This window comes from Leuciscus leuciscus (genome assembly GCF_965113295.1).
Source record: "Leuciscus leuciscus genome assembly, chromosome: 22".
Classification (NCBI taxonomy): Eukaryota; Metazoa; Chordata; class Actinopteri; order Cypriniformes; family Leuciscidae; genus Leuciscus; species Leuciscus leuciscus.
In genome coordinates, this window is record NC_138746.1 from 32,806,568 (window position 1) to 32,826,078 (window position 19,511).

The 19,511-nt window shown below is 39.4% G+C and overlaps 1 protein-coding gene and 1 long non-coding RNA gene across 4 annotated transcripts in view; one reads left to right on the forward strand and one right to left on the reverse strand.

The window, feature by feature from the left end:
• eml4 (EMAP like 4) overlaps window positions 1–19,511 on the forward strand; it is a 70,688-nt gene that overhangs the window by 38,571 nt on the left and 12,606 nt on the right. Inside the window, 11 exon segments of the mRNA XM_082154675.1 lie at window positions 3,388–3,408; window positions 3,410–3,541; window positions 7,666–7,761; window positions 8,047–8,181; window positions 8,778–8,913; window positions 11,966–12,117; window positions 14,456–14,581; window positions 14,773–14,904; window positions 16,240–16,307; window positions 16,416–16,504; window positions 16,601–16,698. Of these exon segments, the coding sequence (XP_082010801.1) occupies window positions 3,388–3,408; window positions 3,410–3,541; window positions 7,666–7,761; window positions 8,047–8,181; window positions 8,778–8,913; window positions 11,966–12,117; window positions 14,456–14,581; window positions 14,773–14,904; window positions 16,240–16,307; window positions 16,416–16,504; window positions 16,601–16,698 (1,185 nt within the window).
• Window positions 5,393–7,397, reverse strand: LOC309487128. Of its 3 annotated transcripts, XR_014201767.1 has the most exons (3): window positions 6,898–7,397; window positions 6,734–6,852; window positions 5,393–5,572 (listed from the first exon to the last, which is right to left on the reverse strand). It is a non-coding gene; the product is annotated as an uncharacterized lncRNA (long non-coding RNA). The 3 variants fall into 3 exon arrangements; XR_014201768.1 differs by having other exon boundaries at window positions 6,734–7,397; XR_014201769.1 differs by having other exon boundaries at window positions 6,731–7,397.

Below are 19,511 nucleotides of genomic sequence, written 5' to 3' on the forward strand. Positions count from 1 at the left end.
AAGATGAGACAACAACAGAAATAAAGTGAATAAATGAAGTGTATTTACAATTTCTACCAGGAACTTAAAACAACACAATACAACAAAGAAGCCTTAGGCTGTTAAAAGCATAGTCCATTGGTTCCATACCCTAAAACAGTCCTTAAGAGTCCTTGCGTGCTGTAAGTCCCAATGTGTAAGTGTCCACCGGTGTATATACAATCCAACTGTAGTGATAATCCAATGAAAGTGATGTGGTTTGCTGGAATGGTAAGTCCTTAAAAGCAACTCCTCGATCCAGCTTTGGTCCTCTTGACAGAGACCCTGTTTGTTTGCCATGCTGCTTCTTTTATGCTGGCTATTTCCTGTTTCCTGTCATGTGATTGCTCACATGACAGGCAGACCATAATCATTTAAAGACATACACACAAAAAAACAGATAAGAGGAATAAAATGGACTAAAATGACTAAGACAACATGTAAACCTATTAAAACTCTAATATACATAAAATCATTATAATATACAGAGTGGTTAAAACATGTGTCATGTGTGACAGTGTCACATAGTCCCCCCCCCCCCCAGCCTACGGCTTCCCGGGGAAGGTACTAGTCCCTTGAAGGTACTGTCAGCCATTGTCCATGTAGTGGGTATCCTCTTGAATGTGTGTCCTAAAATGTCTTTGTAATAAGTTAGATAAAACTAGGCCCTCCCACAAAGGCACTAGTCTGCCGGAGGAATCTATGGGAACACCAGAGAGAGGTGGAATCCGATACCAGCCTGGGTGTCCTTGGGTCGGTGACGCCATTCCTCCCAGGGTCCTGAAATACCCAGCTTTCCTGGCATGCCACTCACCCCGGCAATTCCTTCTATCCGGCTTAAGGGTCTCTTTCGGTGATGATGAACGGTGATGATGTTGATGGTGAAGTGGTTTCTTGTTATGATTGATGAGTGCACACTCCTTGGTCTCCACACCACACAACTTGCAATCGGCGACAAATCTCCAGACGTCGCTGCGGATCGTGGGCCACCAGGCAACTTCCAAGATCTGCAGGAGGCTCTTTAGCCGTCCATGATGTTTCTCCTCGGTCTTTAGATGGAAGTGCTGTATCGTCTGCTGGATCAGGGGCTTGGGAACGACGAGCTGGATTTTCATGTTGTCGTCCCCCTTCTGGATCCGCCGATACATCAAGCCCTGGTGTTCCCGCAGTTCGACCCGGTTGGTTGGTTGAGTGGTGGGAGAGATGGTAAGTCCCTGGAGAGTGTCATCAGCACCCTGTGCGCTGGCGAGTTGCTCTCTGGAGAAGGGAAGGATGGAGATTATGGAGTCGAAGTCTGGCCCAGCTAGCATTGTGGCACAGAATTCTCCATCTGTTGTTCTGTTGATGGTTCGTGAAGTGGTTGAGGCGGTGGGATTGTTGGCCGGAGGAAAGCCAGGGGTTGACGTGGGAGAAACCGGGCTGGTCGTCGCAGTGGGAGAGCAGATAGTGGCTTCTGGATCCTTCCTTTGCTCCAGTTGTTTCATCCATTTCTTGTCTCTCCTCTTGAAACACTCGATGACCTCTCTCTCCAGTGTTCCCACGGCATCCTTTATAGATTCCTCCATTTTACAAAATTTTAAATCCACAGCCTCTCTAAAATACACTTCACGATTAAGATTACTTTCAACAGAGTCTTTAAAATTCTTCTCCAATTTTAAAACAATGTTTTTAAGAGCAATCACCTCAGCACGAAGCTGTACACACTCACAATGATGTAAAAACTGTTCATCATTAAAACCAGCTGATGTATTAAAAGAAGCAGCACTATCTTGACTAGTCGTCATCTTAAAACACTCTTCTCAACACAGCGTTAAAAATCTTTAAACGTCCCCGTACGGGCCACCATATGTAACAATCAGCCTTATCGGTAGAGTTACATGAGATAAAAATGGGGTCAGATTAAACTGTGTGAGGTTGTTAAGTGTTTTAAAAGATGAGACAACAACAGAAATAAAGTGAATAAATGAAGTGTATTTACAATTTCTACCAGGAACTTAAAACAACACAATACAACAAAGAAGCCTTAGGCTGTTAAAAGCATAGTCCATTGGTTCCATACCCTAAAACAGTCCTTAAGAGTCCTTGCGTGCTGTAAGTCCCAATGTGTAAGTGTCCACCGGTGTATATACAATCCAACTGTAGTGATAATCCAATGAAAGTGATGTGGTTTGCTGGAATGGTAAGTCCTTAAAAGCAACTCCTCGATCCAGCTTTGGTCCTCTTGACAGAGACCCTGTTTGTTTGCCATGCTGCTTCTTTTATGCTGGCTATTTCCTGTTTCCTGTCATGTGATTGCTCACATGACAGGCAGACCATAATCATTTAAAGACATACACACAAAAAAACAGATAAGAGGAATAAAATGGACTAAAATGACTAAGACAACATGTAAACCTATTAAAACTCTAATATACATAAAATCATTATAATATACAGAGTGGTTAAAACATGTGTCATGTGTGACAGTGTCACACTATTATGATGAAACAATAACTTTCCTGTATGTTTGCCTCAATGTACACTATTGTTCAAAAGTTTGCTGTCAGTTTGCTCGTATTCAACTGTTTTTAACATTGACAAAATGTTTCTTGAGCATCAAATCATCATATTAGAATGATTTCTGAAGGATCATGTGACACTGAAGACTGGAGTAATGATGCAGCTTTGATCACAGGGATAAATTACATTTTTAAATGTATTAAAATAGAAAACAATAATATATATCACAATATTATTATTTTTACTGTATTTTTGATTATATAAATGCAGTTTTGGTGAGAAGAAGAGGCTTCTTTCAAAAACATTAAAATGATAATGTTTTCAAACTTTTGACAGGTACTGTATATTAAAGTATTACTATTTTTACTGTCATTTTCATCAAGTAAAGTCAGCCTTGGTGAGCAGAAGAGACTTCTTTCAGAAACATTAGACAATCCTGCCGGTTGTGTAGTCGTCTCTTTCGAGTATTTCGGCATTCATACAAATGATTAATACAGCTTATTGTTGTTGCTGTATTTTGTCCTGTCAGTATAAGTAGATTTTCTCATAGCATTTTCTCAGTTTTTACATGTCATTCTTTACTTTTCCTTCCAAGGATCTGTTAAAGTATTGTACTCAAATATTGCCTTTAGATATGCAAAATAGGAGAACAGATCTAGAATAACTGGCTGGTTTTTATTCTGCTTTAGCAAACACACTTTTAAGACAAACAGTATGTAGACTGTTTAACACATTTAGCTGGCGAGTTTCCAGAGGATCCCTAAAGAACAGCTAAACACTGTAAAAGCACTTTGCATGAGTGTTCATGTTGCATTTAGTTTTCCTGTAATACTACTTGTTCTTTACTGACAGTGTTGCTTGTTTATCAGAATAAGCGTTTTGAATGTTTCCTGTAATCTTTGGTGATCCTCAGCCGCTCCAGCCGCACGTGAGAGTCTGGGACTCGGTCAGTCTGTCCACGCTGCAGATCATCGGCCTCGGCACCTTCGAGAGAGGAGTTGGATCCCTCGCTTTCTCTAAAGCCGTGAGTCTAACGCTGACCATCTAATTTTTTTTTGCATTTCACTGCGTGTTTAATGAGCGTTGCCTAACAACTCCCTCAACAATACCCTACATTCTGGTCTACCAAAGACTACAATTAATCCAAAACTGACAAAGACCAGAGGGAAGCGCTCATTATGTGAATTGCGGGGGGGTTTGGTGGGGTCTGACTCCACTAAAGAAGCCTTGGTCTCCTGAAGGACATCAAAACAAGAAGTTGGGGGGGTCAAAGAAGGTCATATGAAGATTTACCTGGAATTATAAGGATACATTTCTAGCTCTGACTGATTTTAAATAGTAATTTTGGCCACCCCTGAGATGGATCATACCATTAACAATACCTAAGCAGTTGTATTAATACGCTATAAAACCTTGTTCATTCAGGGATGAAGAACATAATGTGTTTAAAATGCAGAGTTCAGAATGATAACATTTGGCCTATTTAATGCTGTTAAATTGAAAGGACGAAGCAAACTGTTTGGTCTTACACAAGACTACCTCTCAAAAATGCTTTCAGTTTTTGAACCTTGAAGGACTTTCAGATCCTCAGATTTTTTTTTTTTTTTTTTTTTGTAGTTACACAAAGTAGAACTAAAAGATTTAGGGATGCTGCTTTTAGTCATTCTGCTCCATGAGATGTGCAGGAAATACTGAAACTTCTAAATCTAAATTAAAAGCAAACCTTTTTAGTCTGGCTTTCTTGTTATCTCCTATTACACCGAACCCTCAAATCTCATGTATTTAGTATTTGCTCATTTAAATGAACAGCCCCTCTCCATCACAGATAGGGCACAGACAGGGCTGGAAATTATCTAAAATGCCCCCAAAATTCAAGATATGGGGCAGAAATGTCTCTGTGTAAATTCTTGTTTTTAATATTCATAGAGAATATAGTTAATTAAGCAATATCCCACGAGCAAAGAGTGCTGTTTTCCCGAATATCAGCACTTTTGAAAAATTTGAAACAGGCCTGAGAAATGCAAAGGCCGACTCCGGCAGTCATGTCTATTAAAGGTGATCATGACTAGAATTCATGAATTATCATTTGTGATGAGTTTTATTTTTCCTGATCTTCGTCTTTTTAACCTGGTTGTTTCAACACCAGACGCAGCACTTTTTGGTCATATTAAGCTCTATTAGAATAAAAGGCAAATATCCACAGCTCTTTTCCGGGATGACTGAAGAAACCGGAAGTTAGGGATGCACGATATTGGATTTTGGCCGATATTCGATATGCCGATATTTTCAAACTAATTTTGTCCGATGCCGATACCGATACCGATGTATATACACATTTTTCGCCTGATATATTTACACTTTAATTTTACTGAAGAGAAATCCAAATCAGTCTCCTGTACTGCCTTTACCGTATTACACTCATGTGTTGTAGATAAGGCAATACACAAGACAAACAAAACAACATTTGATTCTACCATAAATGTATCATTTTACAAATGTAGACAGACATTCACCCCTGAAAAATATGTAAATTATTTCACTTGGAGAATAAATGATATGCCAGTGCCACATTTTATTTTTAAGTTCAGACTTCAAACTTCAGTTTTTAGGAGTAAAATAAATAAAAATAAAATTTTAAATAAAAAGTATTGCCTAAAAAAAAAAACGAAATAATGCAAACAAGTCATTGGATAACATTGGGCTGCATATAAAGAAACAAAATGCATGTGCCATGGATAAATAAAATGGAATCGCCTCCGCACGGACAATAAGGAAATTATTTTAATCAAACCATAGTGTTGATGAAAATAATACGAGAACAAAAAAATGCTAGTTATTAATAATGCATCAATGTTTTTGAAAATAGAATTAAACATTTTTACTATTACAGTAATAGTAAACATCTTTAATATTAGGCTTACTGTTTCAGATCATGACATCATTGCGGTTTGAGCTGCGCGCACTGAAGCAACGAACATTAAACTGAATCGCTTTGCCAGAAGGTTAATCAACTCAACAGTTGCTGAAGAATGCAACTAAACCAAAGAATGTACAACTTTTTATTACAATAGTGCAGTGGTGTAGTCTACGTGATACGCAGGTATACGCCGTATACCCACTAGAAAAGGCCAAGGATTTGCGTATACCCACTTAAAAAAAGCGTGAGGATACGTATCAACTTCGTTTTGTGTCAGAACTTTCACACTTTCATTCATAAATTCACCCCGTCTGTGTTTGCGAAGCGACGGATCGAATCGCGGAATCCAGTCACAAATGGAACTTGCTATATAAAGCAGAACGTCACGGATTTAGGCTATTTTTGAATGAATAAATCAAAAGTAGCTGCTGTACAATGAATCAAATCTCGATATGGACTAGTGTCTATGAATATTAAAGCTAAAAGAGACTGCAATTGTTCTACGCGTCTCTGGGAATGAGCGCTCAGTGTGCTCCACTACACACACACACACACACACACACACACACACACACACACACACACACACACAGAAGCACGCGTGACTCACACGCTCGTTGTGTTTTCAGCGTTTCACTGTATTGAGACATGATGTAGGCTACACATGTGCATTTCATCGCAGAGCTGCTATGAGAGTCACTTGATGAGAATTTCACCATTTCATTTGATAAAACTATCGTCATTCATTCGTTTCATATACACACAGAAACTGTTATGTCTTTACGACAACCTGTCAAAATAAAAGTTCTGTATAACTTGAAGAAATTATAACAGAAATATATTACTATTGCACAGAGTATACTTCAGGCCTAATAATAATAATAATAATAATAGTTTATTAAAACAAACAGAAACTCAAATGTCTACAACCCACCAAAATAAAAGTTCGGTCTAACTCAAATTAATTAGAAAGGAATTGCACAGTAAAATGTATTTAAAATTTTTTTTTTTTTCAAAAACACCATTTCTAAAAGTAAATTTGTATTTGTGCCTATAATGTTTTTTTTTTTTTTTTTGTTGATAATTGTCAACTGATAAAACCTGTGCTTCAGGGACCATATTCATACAACAAATAAATAAGTTGATAACACTTAGTATTTCATAATGCTCTCAATTACATGTCGATGCATACTGTATGCATTAGTGAGTGTGGTGGTGCTTATGGGGTGACGCTCTGGGCTGGGTGAGTATGCCGGGGGGGTTATATTAGAGTATACTCACTACAAAAAACTAGACTACACCACTGCAATAGTGTATACAATTATAATAATATGACAGTCCCAATCATATCTTTTAATGTTTTGCATTGCCGTTTGATCATGCGCGCGATGAAGCTGAAGAGAACGAGCACCTGGAAACTGAATAACTTTTCTAGCAGGTTTGTTTAAATCACCGAAGCGCACCCTATGTGAGATTAATCAGATATTTATGTTACATAAACTAAATATTACGACTTATCATATATCTGCACAAAATGACATGAATGCACAAGCGAACTTAACTGTGCTGGTCAGAACGTGTAATCCCTGTTCTGGACGCGCTATTCCCACAACAACACGCTGAAACACGGCAACTAAAACATCGTTCATTAACTCAACCAAACGCATCCTATATTAGATTAATCAGACATATACACACATAATTAACATATTACAACTTACAATGGCACAAAATGCTGTGAATGCTCAAGCGAACTTGGCTGTGTTTGTCATGAAGGCATAACTCCATACGCGCTCTTTCCGCCACAACGCGCTCGTCGCGCTGAAACACTGGCGAACACGAATTCACAACATTATTTTACAGGCGTGTTCTTATTATAATGTTATGAAGCCTATGTGACAGGTTTGTGCTGCACATGTTGCACTTAAATCTTCGTTTTCGAAGTGATTCCATTCCAATCATTCAAAACCATCATGGCGAACAGCGCGCATCTCTCAACTGAAGTATATAATCTATTATCTATCGGCTTTGATATATCGGCCTTATTTTCTTATCGGATCAATAACGATAACATCAAAAGTGACCATTTATCGTCCGATATCGATATGTGGTCGATATATCGTGCATCCCTACCGGAAGTGTATTTGTTTGTAAACAGTCATTGATGCTCAGTGTGTGTGTGTGTGTGTGTGTGTGTGTGTGTGTGTGTGTGTGTGTGTGTGTGTGTGTAGGACTCAGGCACTCATCTCAGTGTGATCGATGACTCTAATGAGCACATGCTCACTGTGTGGGACTGGCAGAAGAAATCAAAAATTGCTGAGATTAAGGTACGTGGACACACTCTTTTTATTCGTTCTTCTCACACATATCACCACTCCCGTCCTCCCTTCCTTGGTTCCTTTCTTTTCTTTGCCCTTATCTTATTTCCTTCTCCTTTCTTCTCAATCCGTTTTCATCTTGTTGCAGTTTCCTTCTCCTTCTTTCATGTTTTGCCATGTCTGTTCCACTTGTACCTTTTTTCCACACCCTGTTTCATTGCACATTCCTCTTTTATCTCCCTCTCATCTCTTTGTTCTTCGTGTAATAGTTTTGTCAATGTACTGTTTTATTAGACAACCAATGAAGTGGTCTTAGCGGTGGAGTTTCACCCGACTGACGCCAACACCATTGTGACTTGTGGGAAATCCCATATTTTCTTCTGGACCTGGAGCGGCTCCTCGCTGGCGCGCAAACAAGGCATCTTTGGCGTAAGGACACGCGTATCACTGATATTTTTTTATGCACATCATTAAAATCATGATTTTTTAAAAATGTTGATGCGCTGTTAATCATGCACTTTTAATTTGTCTATTGAGTTTCCCAGAAACTGCATCATTAGATTTGTCTTGCAACTCGAGAGTTCAAGAGTGTTTTAACTGAGTCTCTGATTTTAAACTGTGTTCTGGGTTAAATACGCTCGTTGTGTGTGTGTGTAGCTACATATGATGGCATTTTGACCAGCTGAGAACTCATGGAGAGCTTATAAAACGTGTAAAGGAGTCAAACAGTGACAGGAATTACGTCTCCGGTACACACAAATGAAGATCTGCTGCGAGGAGACGCGGTTCTGATCCTGTACCGAACTGTAATGGGCAACGTAGATCCTATGATGGTTGGGGGGAAATCTGACTTTAAGACGATTTCAGAGTTAAATCGAGTCAAAAGGGTGGCGAAGATAGATTTTATTTTAGCGATATTTCCAAGAAGCATTTGTAGACTAGTTCTGCAGGTCAGCTTGATGAACAAAGTGTAGACTAGTTCAGAGTTCATACATTCATTACTTTTGTTTGTGTCTCTATGACAGAAATATGAGAAGCCCAAATTTGTGCAGTGTTTGGCTTTCCTTAATAATGGAGACATCCTGACCGGAGACTCAGGAGGAATCATGCTCATATGGACCCGCAGCACGGCTGAACCAGCGCCAGGGAAAGGGCCGAAAGGTACACACACACACACACATATATACATGCCCTCCCCTTGAAGAAATCAGGACAGAAGTGTTTGAAAGTGGACAAAAGAGACGGATTAAAACACCAGGTGTAAACGGGAATGTGTCTCCCTCGTCTACTTGTGATCCGATCGACCAGAACGCATCCTAATACCAGGAGTAAACAGAGCCTTAGAAAGTGAGCTTTATTACAAGACATATTAACAGTAACAGACAAGTTACTGCACAGGTCAAGAAAAAGGCTGATGACACACCACTAAAGGAAATCTTTGTTTATTTCTCATGTCATCACTGTGAAAATGAGATGAAAAGCTCAGTGTATGATTCGCTTCAGTAGAGAAATACACTCGGTTAAACTGAGGAATTTATTACACTGTGGTAAATGCAACAAATAAAACCTTGCTGAACTTCACATTTGACCTGCTAAGGCCCATGTGTGCTGCCATATGTTTGTGTAATTCAGCTGAAATAGATTTAAAAGCTAGATAACATATAAGAAAATAGTAATAAAACTGAAGAACAGAAAATTACACCATTCAAAAAACAATCTCTTCTGTTTAGCAAGGCTGCACTTATTTGATTAAAAATACAGTAAAATTGTAATAATGTAAAATATAAGTTTTAAATTGTAATATATAGTAAACCGTAATTTATTCCTGTGACCAAAGCTGAATTTTCAGCATCAATACTCCAGTCTTCAGTGTCACATGATCCTTCAGAAATCACTCTAATATGATGATTTGATGCTCAAGAAACATTTCTGATTATTATCAATGTAACAAAAATTAGTGATGCATTTTTTTCAGGATAGGAAACAGGAAAGTTCAACAGAACAGCATTTATTTAGAATAGGAGTCTTTTGTAACATTATACATTTATTTACTGTCCTTGTTGAATAAACGTTTTATTTTTATTTTTTTATATATAAAAAAAGAAGATATTTTATGACCCAAACGTTTGAACAGTAGTGTAGCTAACCAAAAACAAAGATATTATACAAATGAAGAGATGAAGAAATACAGGTAAGAGACATTTGGATTATAATGTTTTGAAATATTTTAATGCTAAATCACAGAAATCTTCATTACAACCATGATGATCATTAAAAAAAGCCAAAGTAGTGCCCGAAAAATATTTTGTTAGTACCATGGCACTTTGAGGTATCTTTTAAAGTTATCTTTTGTTTCGTCAACATTATAATGTCCATCAGTTCTTTACCCAGAAGCACTGTAATGACAGTGACTGTAATTTCAGGGACACAGTTACAGAAAGAGAAACTTCTAGAAATCTGTGGCAGAGAAGTTCTAAAGATGTTCAGAAATCCACAGCTGGTGATATGTGTCTGAAACCGTGTGTTTGCATGCGCACGTGCTGGAGTGTGTGTGCACGAGTTGACAGATAGTTTTCTCAGTGTTGATCCTGGAGTTGTAATGGTTTTCACTGGCATGCTGTGGAACTGGATTGGCTGCACCACAGACTGAACCAGTGCCAGCTCCTGCTCATTCATCACTGCTTTATTTATCTCCTCAACGTGTGCATTACAGTCCTGTGGCGTAGCGCCCCCTGTAGGACACATACTGTCATAGAGCCCAATATCAAATCGTTTTCCTTGATATTTTGAGTTCATTAATCTGCGAAAACATGCAGTACTGTAACAGTGTAAGTGCAGTTATGGAAACTAAGCTGCCTGTAGCTCGTGTCAAACCTCGACATTTGCATATACATGACTGCCTATATTTACATATCAGTGACACCTGATCAGAAGATTGGCCCCACGGTAAGAATTTATTTAAAGGAAATTAATACTTTTATTCTCTGGGGATATATTAAATGGATCAAAAGTAACTGTAAAGACTTTCAATGTTATAGAAGATTTCTATCTCAAAATAAAGTTTCAAAGATTCATCAAAGAATGATCTCTCACGCACGTTTCCAGAAAAAAATACTGAAAAACATTCCAGAAAAAAACTGTTTTCAACATTGATCATATTCAGAAATGTTTCTTGAGCATGAAACACTGTGACACTGTGATCATGTGACACTGAAGACTGCATGAATAAATTACAGTTTAAAATAAATTTAAATGGAAAACATTATTTTAAATTGAAAACTTTTACTGTATTTTTGATTAAAAAAATGCAGTCTTGGTGAGCCGAAAAGACTGAAAAAAACATAAACAAATCAGTAACTTTTTTTTTACAGTGTCATTATTACACGTTACATATAGTTACTGTAGTAATAACTATAAGTTATGCGTAATTACATACAAATAACCCTAAACCAAACCCCAAAACCCTAACCCTATAGTAAGTACATGTAGTTCATTAATATTACTCAGTACTTAAATGCAAAATTACCCTGTAACACTGACACCTTAAAATAAAGTGTAACCAAAAAATCTTACTGACCCCAAACGTTTGAACGGTTGAGTACTTGTCAACTAACTTGACCTAATTCTCTTGCTCCACCATGAAAACTTGTTGCATTTTGAATCATTATTAAATGAGTTTAATAATGGAGTTATAGCATGCAAAAGCAGCAGACAGAAGCGAGTCTCTTGTTGTTCTTCTTCTCTTGAATCATTCATCATATGTGGTGTCCTGACCTGGCCTTGTGGCTCAGCATCTGCAGATAGCATGTAACTGTAGAAGTGTTACCGTGTGTAACGTCAGTCTGTTCAGCTACACTCTCGGTTTCAGAAATGTGAGAGTGTGTGTGTGGAGTTATGTGTGTGTTGAGGGACTCCATGGCTCTATATTTCCCTTGGTTTGGCTCTTTGCACAGGCTGCCGAGCCATCAGTATTATTACAGGAGGATGTGATAATCTGCTGGAATTCCCAGAATGCATCATCATCACACACACATGCACCCCTGGCCTCACTGGCAAGCGTATCTCTGAGCTTCTCTTTCACTGGCTTTTCTAAAAGCCCTATCCCATCCCCGATGGCCAACAGTCTGGCACATAAAGTGCATTAGCCAGGACGGATATTTGTGGTGTTGTGTTCCCAGAAACTGTGTGATTAACCCGTCCCATGATCCCACAGGAGCGTTTCAGATCTCGCGTCAGATCAAGGCTCACGACGGGAGTGTCTTCACTCTGTGTCAGATGAGGAACGGCACTCTGCTCACAGGAGGAGGAAAAGACCACAAGATCATCCTGTGGGACCATGACCTGAATCCAGAGAGAGACATCGAGGTGAGAGACATACTGGAACTAAGGCCACATCCACACGAAGCCAGAGCTTTCCCTATCCGATATTTTTTTTTCCCGTTCCCAGAAATATCTGCGTACACACGAAACCACTGAAACCGACTCAAAACGATGTAGTATACATGCCAGACCAGTATGTGGCGCTGTAATTCTGCCTCAGACATACACTAAAAACGGAGAAGAAGACTTGGAGCTCGCGCATAAACCTTGCGCGCTGTATACAACAATAATATTAGGCACAGTAGCTTCTTTTTTTCTTTTTTCTTTTTTAATCAAGAACTTTGTTGAACAATATGAAAAACCATAAATGTAGTTGCTGTGACTTAACGGTGTCTGACTAGTTGACACTTGGTGTGATGACATCATCGTTTCGCAAAATATACGGATTGGCCGTACACACGAAAACGCAAGGGCGGCGTTTTCAGATTTATCCACCTTGGGACCTGGTTTCAAAAAATTGCGGTTTCAGTCTCCGAAAACGCCGGATCCGTGTGGACGAAACACCAATACGATAAAAAATGTATACGTATACAGCGAAACGCGTCTCCGTGTGGACAGGGCCTAAAGCTCACACGCACGCAACGCACACACACTCATTTACACATACTCACTCTCACGCACGCGCACACACACATACGCACGCACGCACACACACACACACACACACACACACACACACACACACACACACACACACACACACACTCATTCACGCACGCACGCACTCATTTACACATACTCACTCTCACGCACGCGCACACACACTCACGCACGCACGCGCACACACACTCACACACACACTCAGTCACACACACACACACTCATTCACGCACGCACGCACTCATTTACACATACTCACTCTCACGCACGCGCACACACTCACGCACGCACGCGCACACACACTCTCACACACACTCAGTCGCACACGCACGCACGCGCTCATTTACACATACTCACTCTCACGCACGCGCACACTCACACACGCACGCGCGCACACACTCACACACACACACTCAGTCACACACGCACGCACGCACGCGCTCATTTACACATACTCACTCTCACGCTCGTGCACACACACACACACATACTCACGCACACACGCACGCGCACACACTCACAAACGCACGCGCTCATTTACACATACTCACTCGCACGCACGCACACACACACATACTCACGCACACACACACACACTCACTCACACACACACTCATTCACGCACGCACGCACTCATTTACACATACTCACTCTCACGCACGCACACACACACACACACGCACGCACGCGCACACACACTCACACACACACTCAGTCACACACGCACGCGCTCATTTACACATACTCACTCTCACGCACGCGCACACTCACTCACGCACGCACGCGCGCACACACACTCACACACACACACACACACTCAGTCACGCACGCACGCACGCGCTCATTTACACATACTCACTCTCACGCACGCGCACACACACACACACATACTCACGCACACACGCACGCGCACACACTCACAAACGCACGCACGCACGCGCTCATTTACACATACTCACTCGCACGCACGCACACACACACATACTCACGCACACACACACACACACACATACACACACATACACACACACACACACACGCACGCACGCACACACACACATGCATGCACACGCACACACTCTCACACTCACTCACTCACTCACACACGCATGCACGCACGCACGTACACACGTGCACACAGACACACACACACTCACACACTCATTTACACACACGCTTACTCTCACGCACATACACACTCACACACTCATTTACACATACACTTACTTACCAACACTTTTTGACAGTGTCCTCGTTACAGAAGTTACATGAACTTACCATAGTAATAATAACAGTAAATTATGTATAATTACATGCAACTAATCCTCAACCAAACCCTAATCCTACCCTAACCCTACAGTAAGTACATGTAGTTAATTGTATTACACTGTACTTAAATCTATAATTACACTGAAACAATGACACCTTAAAATAAAGTGCAATGCATTATTTGATGGTGATGTTGTTACAGTGTAAGTACAGGAATAAATACTGAGTAATATTACTTAACTACATGGACTTACTATAGGGTTGGGGTTTGGTTTAGGGTTAGTTTAGGGTTAGAGTTTGTTTTTACGGTGTTCACTAGTACAGTACACATTACGTGTAACTGTCACCTTAAAATGAAGTGTTACCCGTAAACCATAGCATATAGAAACATAACAAGCTCTTATAGCAACATAAGAAAATAACACACCTCTAATGTCTGTTTGCTTTTCCTCAGGTCCCAGATCAGTACGGCACCATTCGAGCTGTGGCCGAGGGCAAGGGGGAGCAGTTCCTGGTGGGAACGTCACGCAACTTCATTCTGAGAGGAACCTTCAACGACGGATTCCAGGTGGAAGTGCAGGTAAACCTCATCTTTACCTAATCACATGTGCACCTTCAGGGTCGAAAAGCAGGATTTTCAACAAACATGCTTCTAAAACCAGAGCTAATCATGTTGATCTTAATCACACAAAAGCAGAGCCCGTGGTTATCACACATGTGCTTTACCTGCAGTGGTTGTGGAGTTAGTTTCATGGGAGTCTTTATTTGCAGGGGCACACGGATGAACTGTGGGGTTTGGCGTCCCACCCCTTCAAGGACCTGTTCCTCTCCTGCGCTCAGGACAGGCAGGTGTGTCTCTGGAGCTCAGTGGACCACACGCTGGAGTGGACCAGACTGCTGGACGTAAGACACTCACACTAACACACGTCTGTGGACATGTGCTCTCACTCTGTGCTAGGCAGAGACCAAAATCTACATCATGATATGAGTAATTGTATTTCACAATGATGATCTATATAACAAAATATTGTAGTTCTTTTTGCTTTAAATATGTTTTTTATATTTTCGAAATTTTTGATTCCATTGAAATTTCATAATTCTTGTCACCAATTTCAATATCACAAAAAAGATCTAATGCTACCCTATATATATATTTTAAAAATGTAATATATTTCACCAGCCTCCTGTGTGACGTTAGGGGTGTTTTTTGAGGTCACAATTAAAACCAACCAGGACTACAGTTATGTTCTATACTTAATCTCATTGTGGTTACTGCCATAAATTGTACATTTTGTATCTTATTATTCAAAAAAACGTTCCCTTCATCCAGATGTGATATATGCTTAATATTCTAGAAACAACTCCAAAAACAAAGCACAATAAATAGATGTGCTTGAGGAATTTTTTGCCAAACTTTACAACACATGCCACAACATAAGTGGTTCTTGCAAATCATTTATTTTTATTGAGGCATCAATAAAGAGACAAGTTGCACAGTTTGGTAAATACCTAAACTTTTTCACAGAAGCGCCTATTGTAACAGCGGTTCATTTATAATCAAAGCACTCGCTGAAGATGGAAAGATACTTCATTAAAAGGACTCCTCACCCCAAATATCCGCTCACTACCCCTTGTCCTGTTATCTGCAGGCTGTTTACATTTGTAATGGTGCAATAATACAGAATTTAGTTGATGCGCGCATATCAGTTTTTTTGCACCACTAGGGGGCGACAGCACACTCCCAAGAGGGCTGTGAAATGCCTTAACATTATTTTAAACAAAGCAAATTAAAGTTGAAATTAAGTTCAAACAGCTCAAATCAATACATATTTCATATTTTTTCCTCCTCAAATGTGGTTTCATTTAAGATCAAGGGTTTCCACGGCCTATTGTATGTGAATGGAAGTGTGGTATCCAGACCTGGAAAAGTCATGGAAATTTAATTATGAATGTTTTGTGGTTATGTTAAATTCTTAAATGTTTCTTTAGGTAGAAATTGCCATTTATGAATAAAAAATAAAAAAAATCCCGTAAACATGAAAGACGTCATGTAAATTAATTGGTCTTAAAAAGTGTGAACCTGAAATACAGTCAGTTCTAAAACATCTGGAATTATTTGATTTAATTATTTTAATTATTTATATTTATTCTTAATTATTATTTTAATATATTGGCTCTCCTAATTTCTGTAAATAAATTTAAAAAAAATGTTGTGTGTGCTCACTGATGTGTGTGTAGGAGCACGGGCACTGCGCTGACTTCCATCCTAGCGGTTCGGTCGTTGCCATCGGTACTCACTCAGGGAAGTAAGTGATCTCTCGTCTCTTCTGGGAAATCTGACATAAACGTACATCCATTTAACACTAAAATGGTTTAGTGGCTGCAGTTCAGACAGTGTTATGTGTGTGTCTCAGGTGGTATGCCCTGGACGCAGAGACTCGAGACCTGGTGGCCATTCACACAGACGGCAATGAGCAGCTGTCAGTGATGCGCTTCTCTGTCGGTGAGTGTGTGTGTGTGTGTGTGTGTGTCTAGCGTTCCTGTTTTGAACCGACGGCCAAGTGCCCCTCTTGCTCACCGTTTCTCTGCCTCTTCCCAGATGGCACGCTGCTGGCAGTGGGATCACATGATAACTTCATTTACCTCTACACAGTGTCGGATAAGGGACGCAAATACAGCAGATATGGGAAATGCACTGTGAGTATCTGACGTTTACATGGTTTGTTTGCACAGACTTAAAAACAGCTCACTGTGGAATTGAACAGAAGGCAGCAAATTTAATTTTAAGGTCTCCTACAATAGGTTTACATGCATCCAAGGTCAAAAAACAAATGTTTTGCATAATTTACGTTCCAGCATCAGTTCTTTTCTCACAGTGTCTGTAACGGTTTCTCTAAAACCCTCCTTTCCGAAGGTCTGCTCTGCTCTGATTGGTCAGATGGCCCTGTCTGTTATAATTGGTCGACCGCTTACATCACGTGTCTGAAACACTCATTAGCATATTAGCGTAGGTTTGTGGAGGAAAGGAGAATAGAATCACTGACGACACGTTTCAGGCGTTTCTTTTAGGAGACAATAACTCCATTTATCTGCACTTTGACCTTTAAAACTTTGCAGACCTTTTACATTCACAAACAGCTGTATTACAGACTACATGAAAGCAAGATCCAAAAAAGCACAATATGGGCACTTTAACTCCCAAAACATTGCTACTGGTGTGTGTCCTGCCACAAATTTCATTGATTCAAGATTGGAAAAAAAACAAAAAAACATTATGTCTGAAAACTTTTTTGAAAATAACAGTAAATGTATTTAAATACAAAATCTTATTTTTTTTTTATAAAAAATGGTTTAGACATGTATGAAACAAATAAGAATACAAAGATAAAGAATTTTATTCATATCTTTCATCAATCCATCAATAAAAGATTGTGACTTATTTCACGGTTCATGTCATTGTTTCATGGCTGTGTTCTTGTGTATTTCTACTATTGCGAGAGCGGGGAATGAAACTTTACTGTGCGTGACTGAACCACATCAACACACTCTCAATCACACACTGTTCTTCTGATTCCTCTCCTGCTCTTCTGCAGTTTCATGGCATTTACATCTGTGCGAGATCACAGTAATAATAGAGTCATTCTGTGAAACTGGTGCCTTACAGAGGAAGATTTATACATTCTGTCAGACAAAAATATCCAATTGTGAACAAATTCATGGACACAAATGAATTATCCAGTTTTAAAGAAAGTTAAAGAAAAAATAAATGTGATTGATATATTGTCAATGGGAAAACCATTGCATGACAAAATGTTGAATTTTGAATAGAAATATGTCTGGCTCTATGTGATATACATGGAATTACACGACCGTTTGATAGTCTCTTATGCTCCTTCCTATGCTGCAAAAAAAAAAATATATATATTATTATTATTTTGTGGCAACTGTGATGCATATTTTTTATGATTATTTTCATTTTCTTATAAATTTCATAAGAACAGCATTTATTTGAAACTGAACTCTTTTATAATATTAGAAATGTCATTTTTGATCAATTTAATGCAGCCTTGCTGAATATACTTTTTTTTTAACTGTATTTTATCTCACTGGCCACAAATTTATGAACAGTAATATACTTCTTTAAAATATGTGTAAAAAAAATACACCACCATCACGTTTTAACGTACAATATTTTAGCTTGAAAAACACTTAAAGCAGATTTCTGTATTTAGCGTCCTTCCTCAAGAATGGACACACATTACACTCCTTTCATAGAATGACGGAATAAAAGAAACGGTGGTTTCAGAATGAAAGCGTGCCTCTCTCGACTGCCTGACTCGTCTGAGGCTCCGATGGGAATTCAGACGTTGTGGGAACACTGGTCTGTGGTTTTATTGATGCTGGCGAACGACTCGCTCTGGTGTGTGTGTCTGCGTAGTTGAAGCACGTTACTCACACACAGATGAACACATACAGTGGCCCTCAAAACGGATTTGGACACGCAAGCAAAACTTCAGAATATCAAACTGAGTGATTTATTGTAAAGACAAAAACCTCCCAAAAACTTTTTTCCAGAAAACATTTGTCAAAAGAACTACAGATCACCATGCTGATCAAGTATTTGAAAGTGGCTCAGAAAAAGTGAAGTTTCTTCTGAAACAAAATCCAGGATTTGAATGCAGGTTTAATAGTTTATCTACGCAATTCATTTGAGATTCATACATTTTTTTAATGTGTATTAAGTGTGCAAAAGTGTCCAAATACTGTCGAGGTCAAGAATTCCAAGCAAAGCACCATTGAGCTGTAAACCATGTGCAGCGTGGGAATGCTTGACTTCTTCTGACCTCTTTCTACAGGACTCTGGAAACATAAATCACATCTCAGTATGTGTATGAAAAGCTGGCAATGGAGCGATAGGTGATCTTTACAGTATAATCTAGTGGGAATTAGATAGTGTGCAGATAGCAGGCTTTCACAAACATACACACACACACACACACACTCACACACATAAAGACGTCAGTGCTCATGTGGGAGTGAAGCCTGTGGACTCGGATAAGTCAGTGCCAAATCAGATGAGCAGAGATTGAGCTGGGTGGAAACCCTTCCAGCATTATTTATCGACTCCACTGCGTTCACTCTTTGAAAAGCTTTTTTTTGTGTGTCCTTTTCCAATCCCTTGATTAGTTGTCCGTGTCTGTGGGACGGTTCCTGTCTCGCTGGAGATGAGTGATTTTAGACTTTTGAACTCAATTGATTTTATGCATCCTGAGCTGGATTGCCTAAAAAGTCATTATTGACTCACCCCTATGTTGTTTTAAACTTGTATGACTTTGTCTTCTGTGAAATATTGAGATATGTTTATAAAATGAGATATTTTTCAGAATGTCCAAGCTGCTTTTTCCTATACATTGAAAATGGATGTTCATTTGCTGTCAAGTTCCAAAAAGGACAACAAAGGACCATAAAACGATCATGAAAGTTGTCCATGTGACTCGTACGCAGGGCCG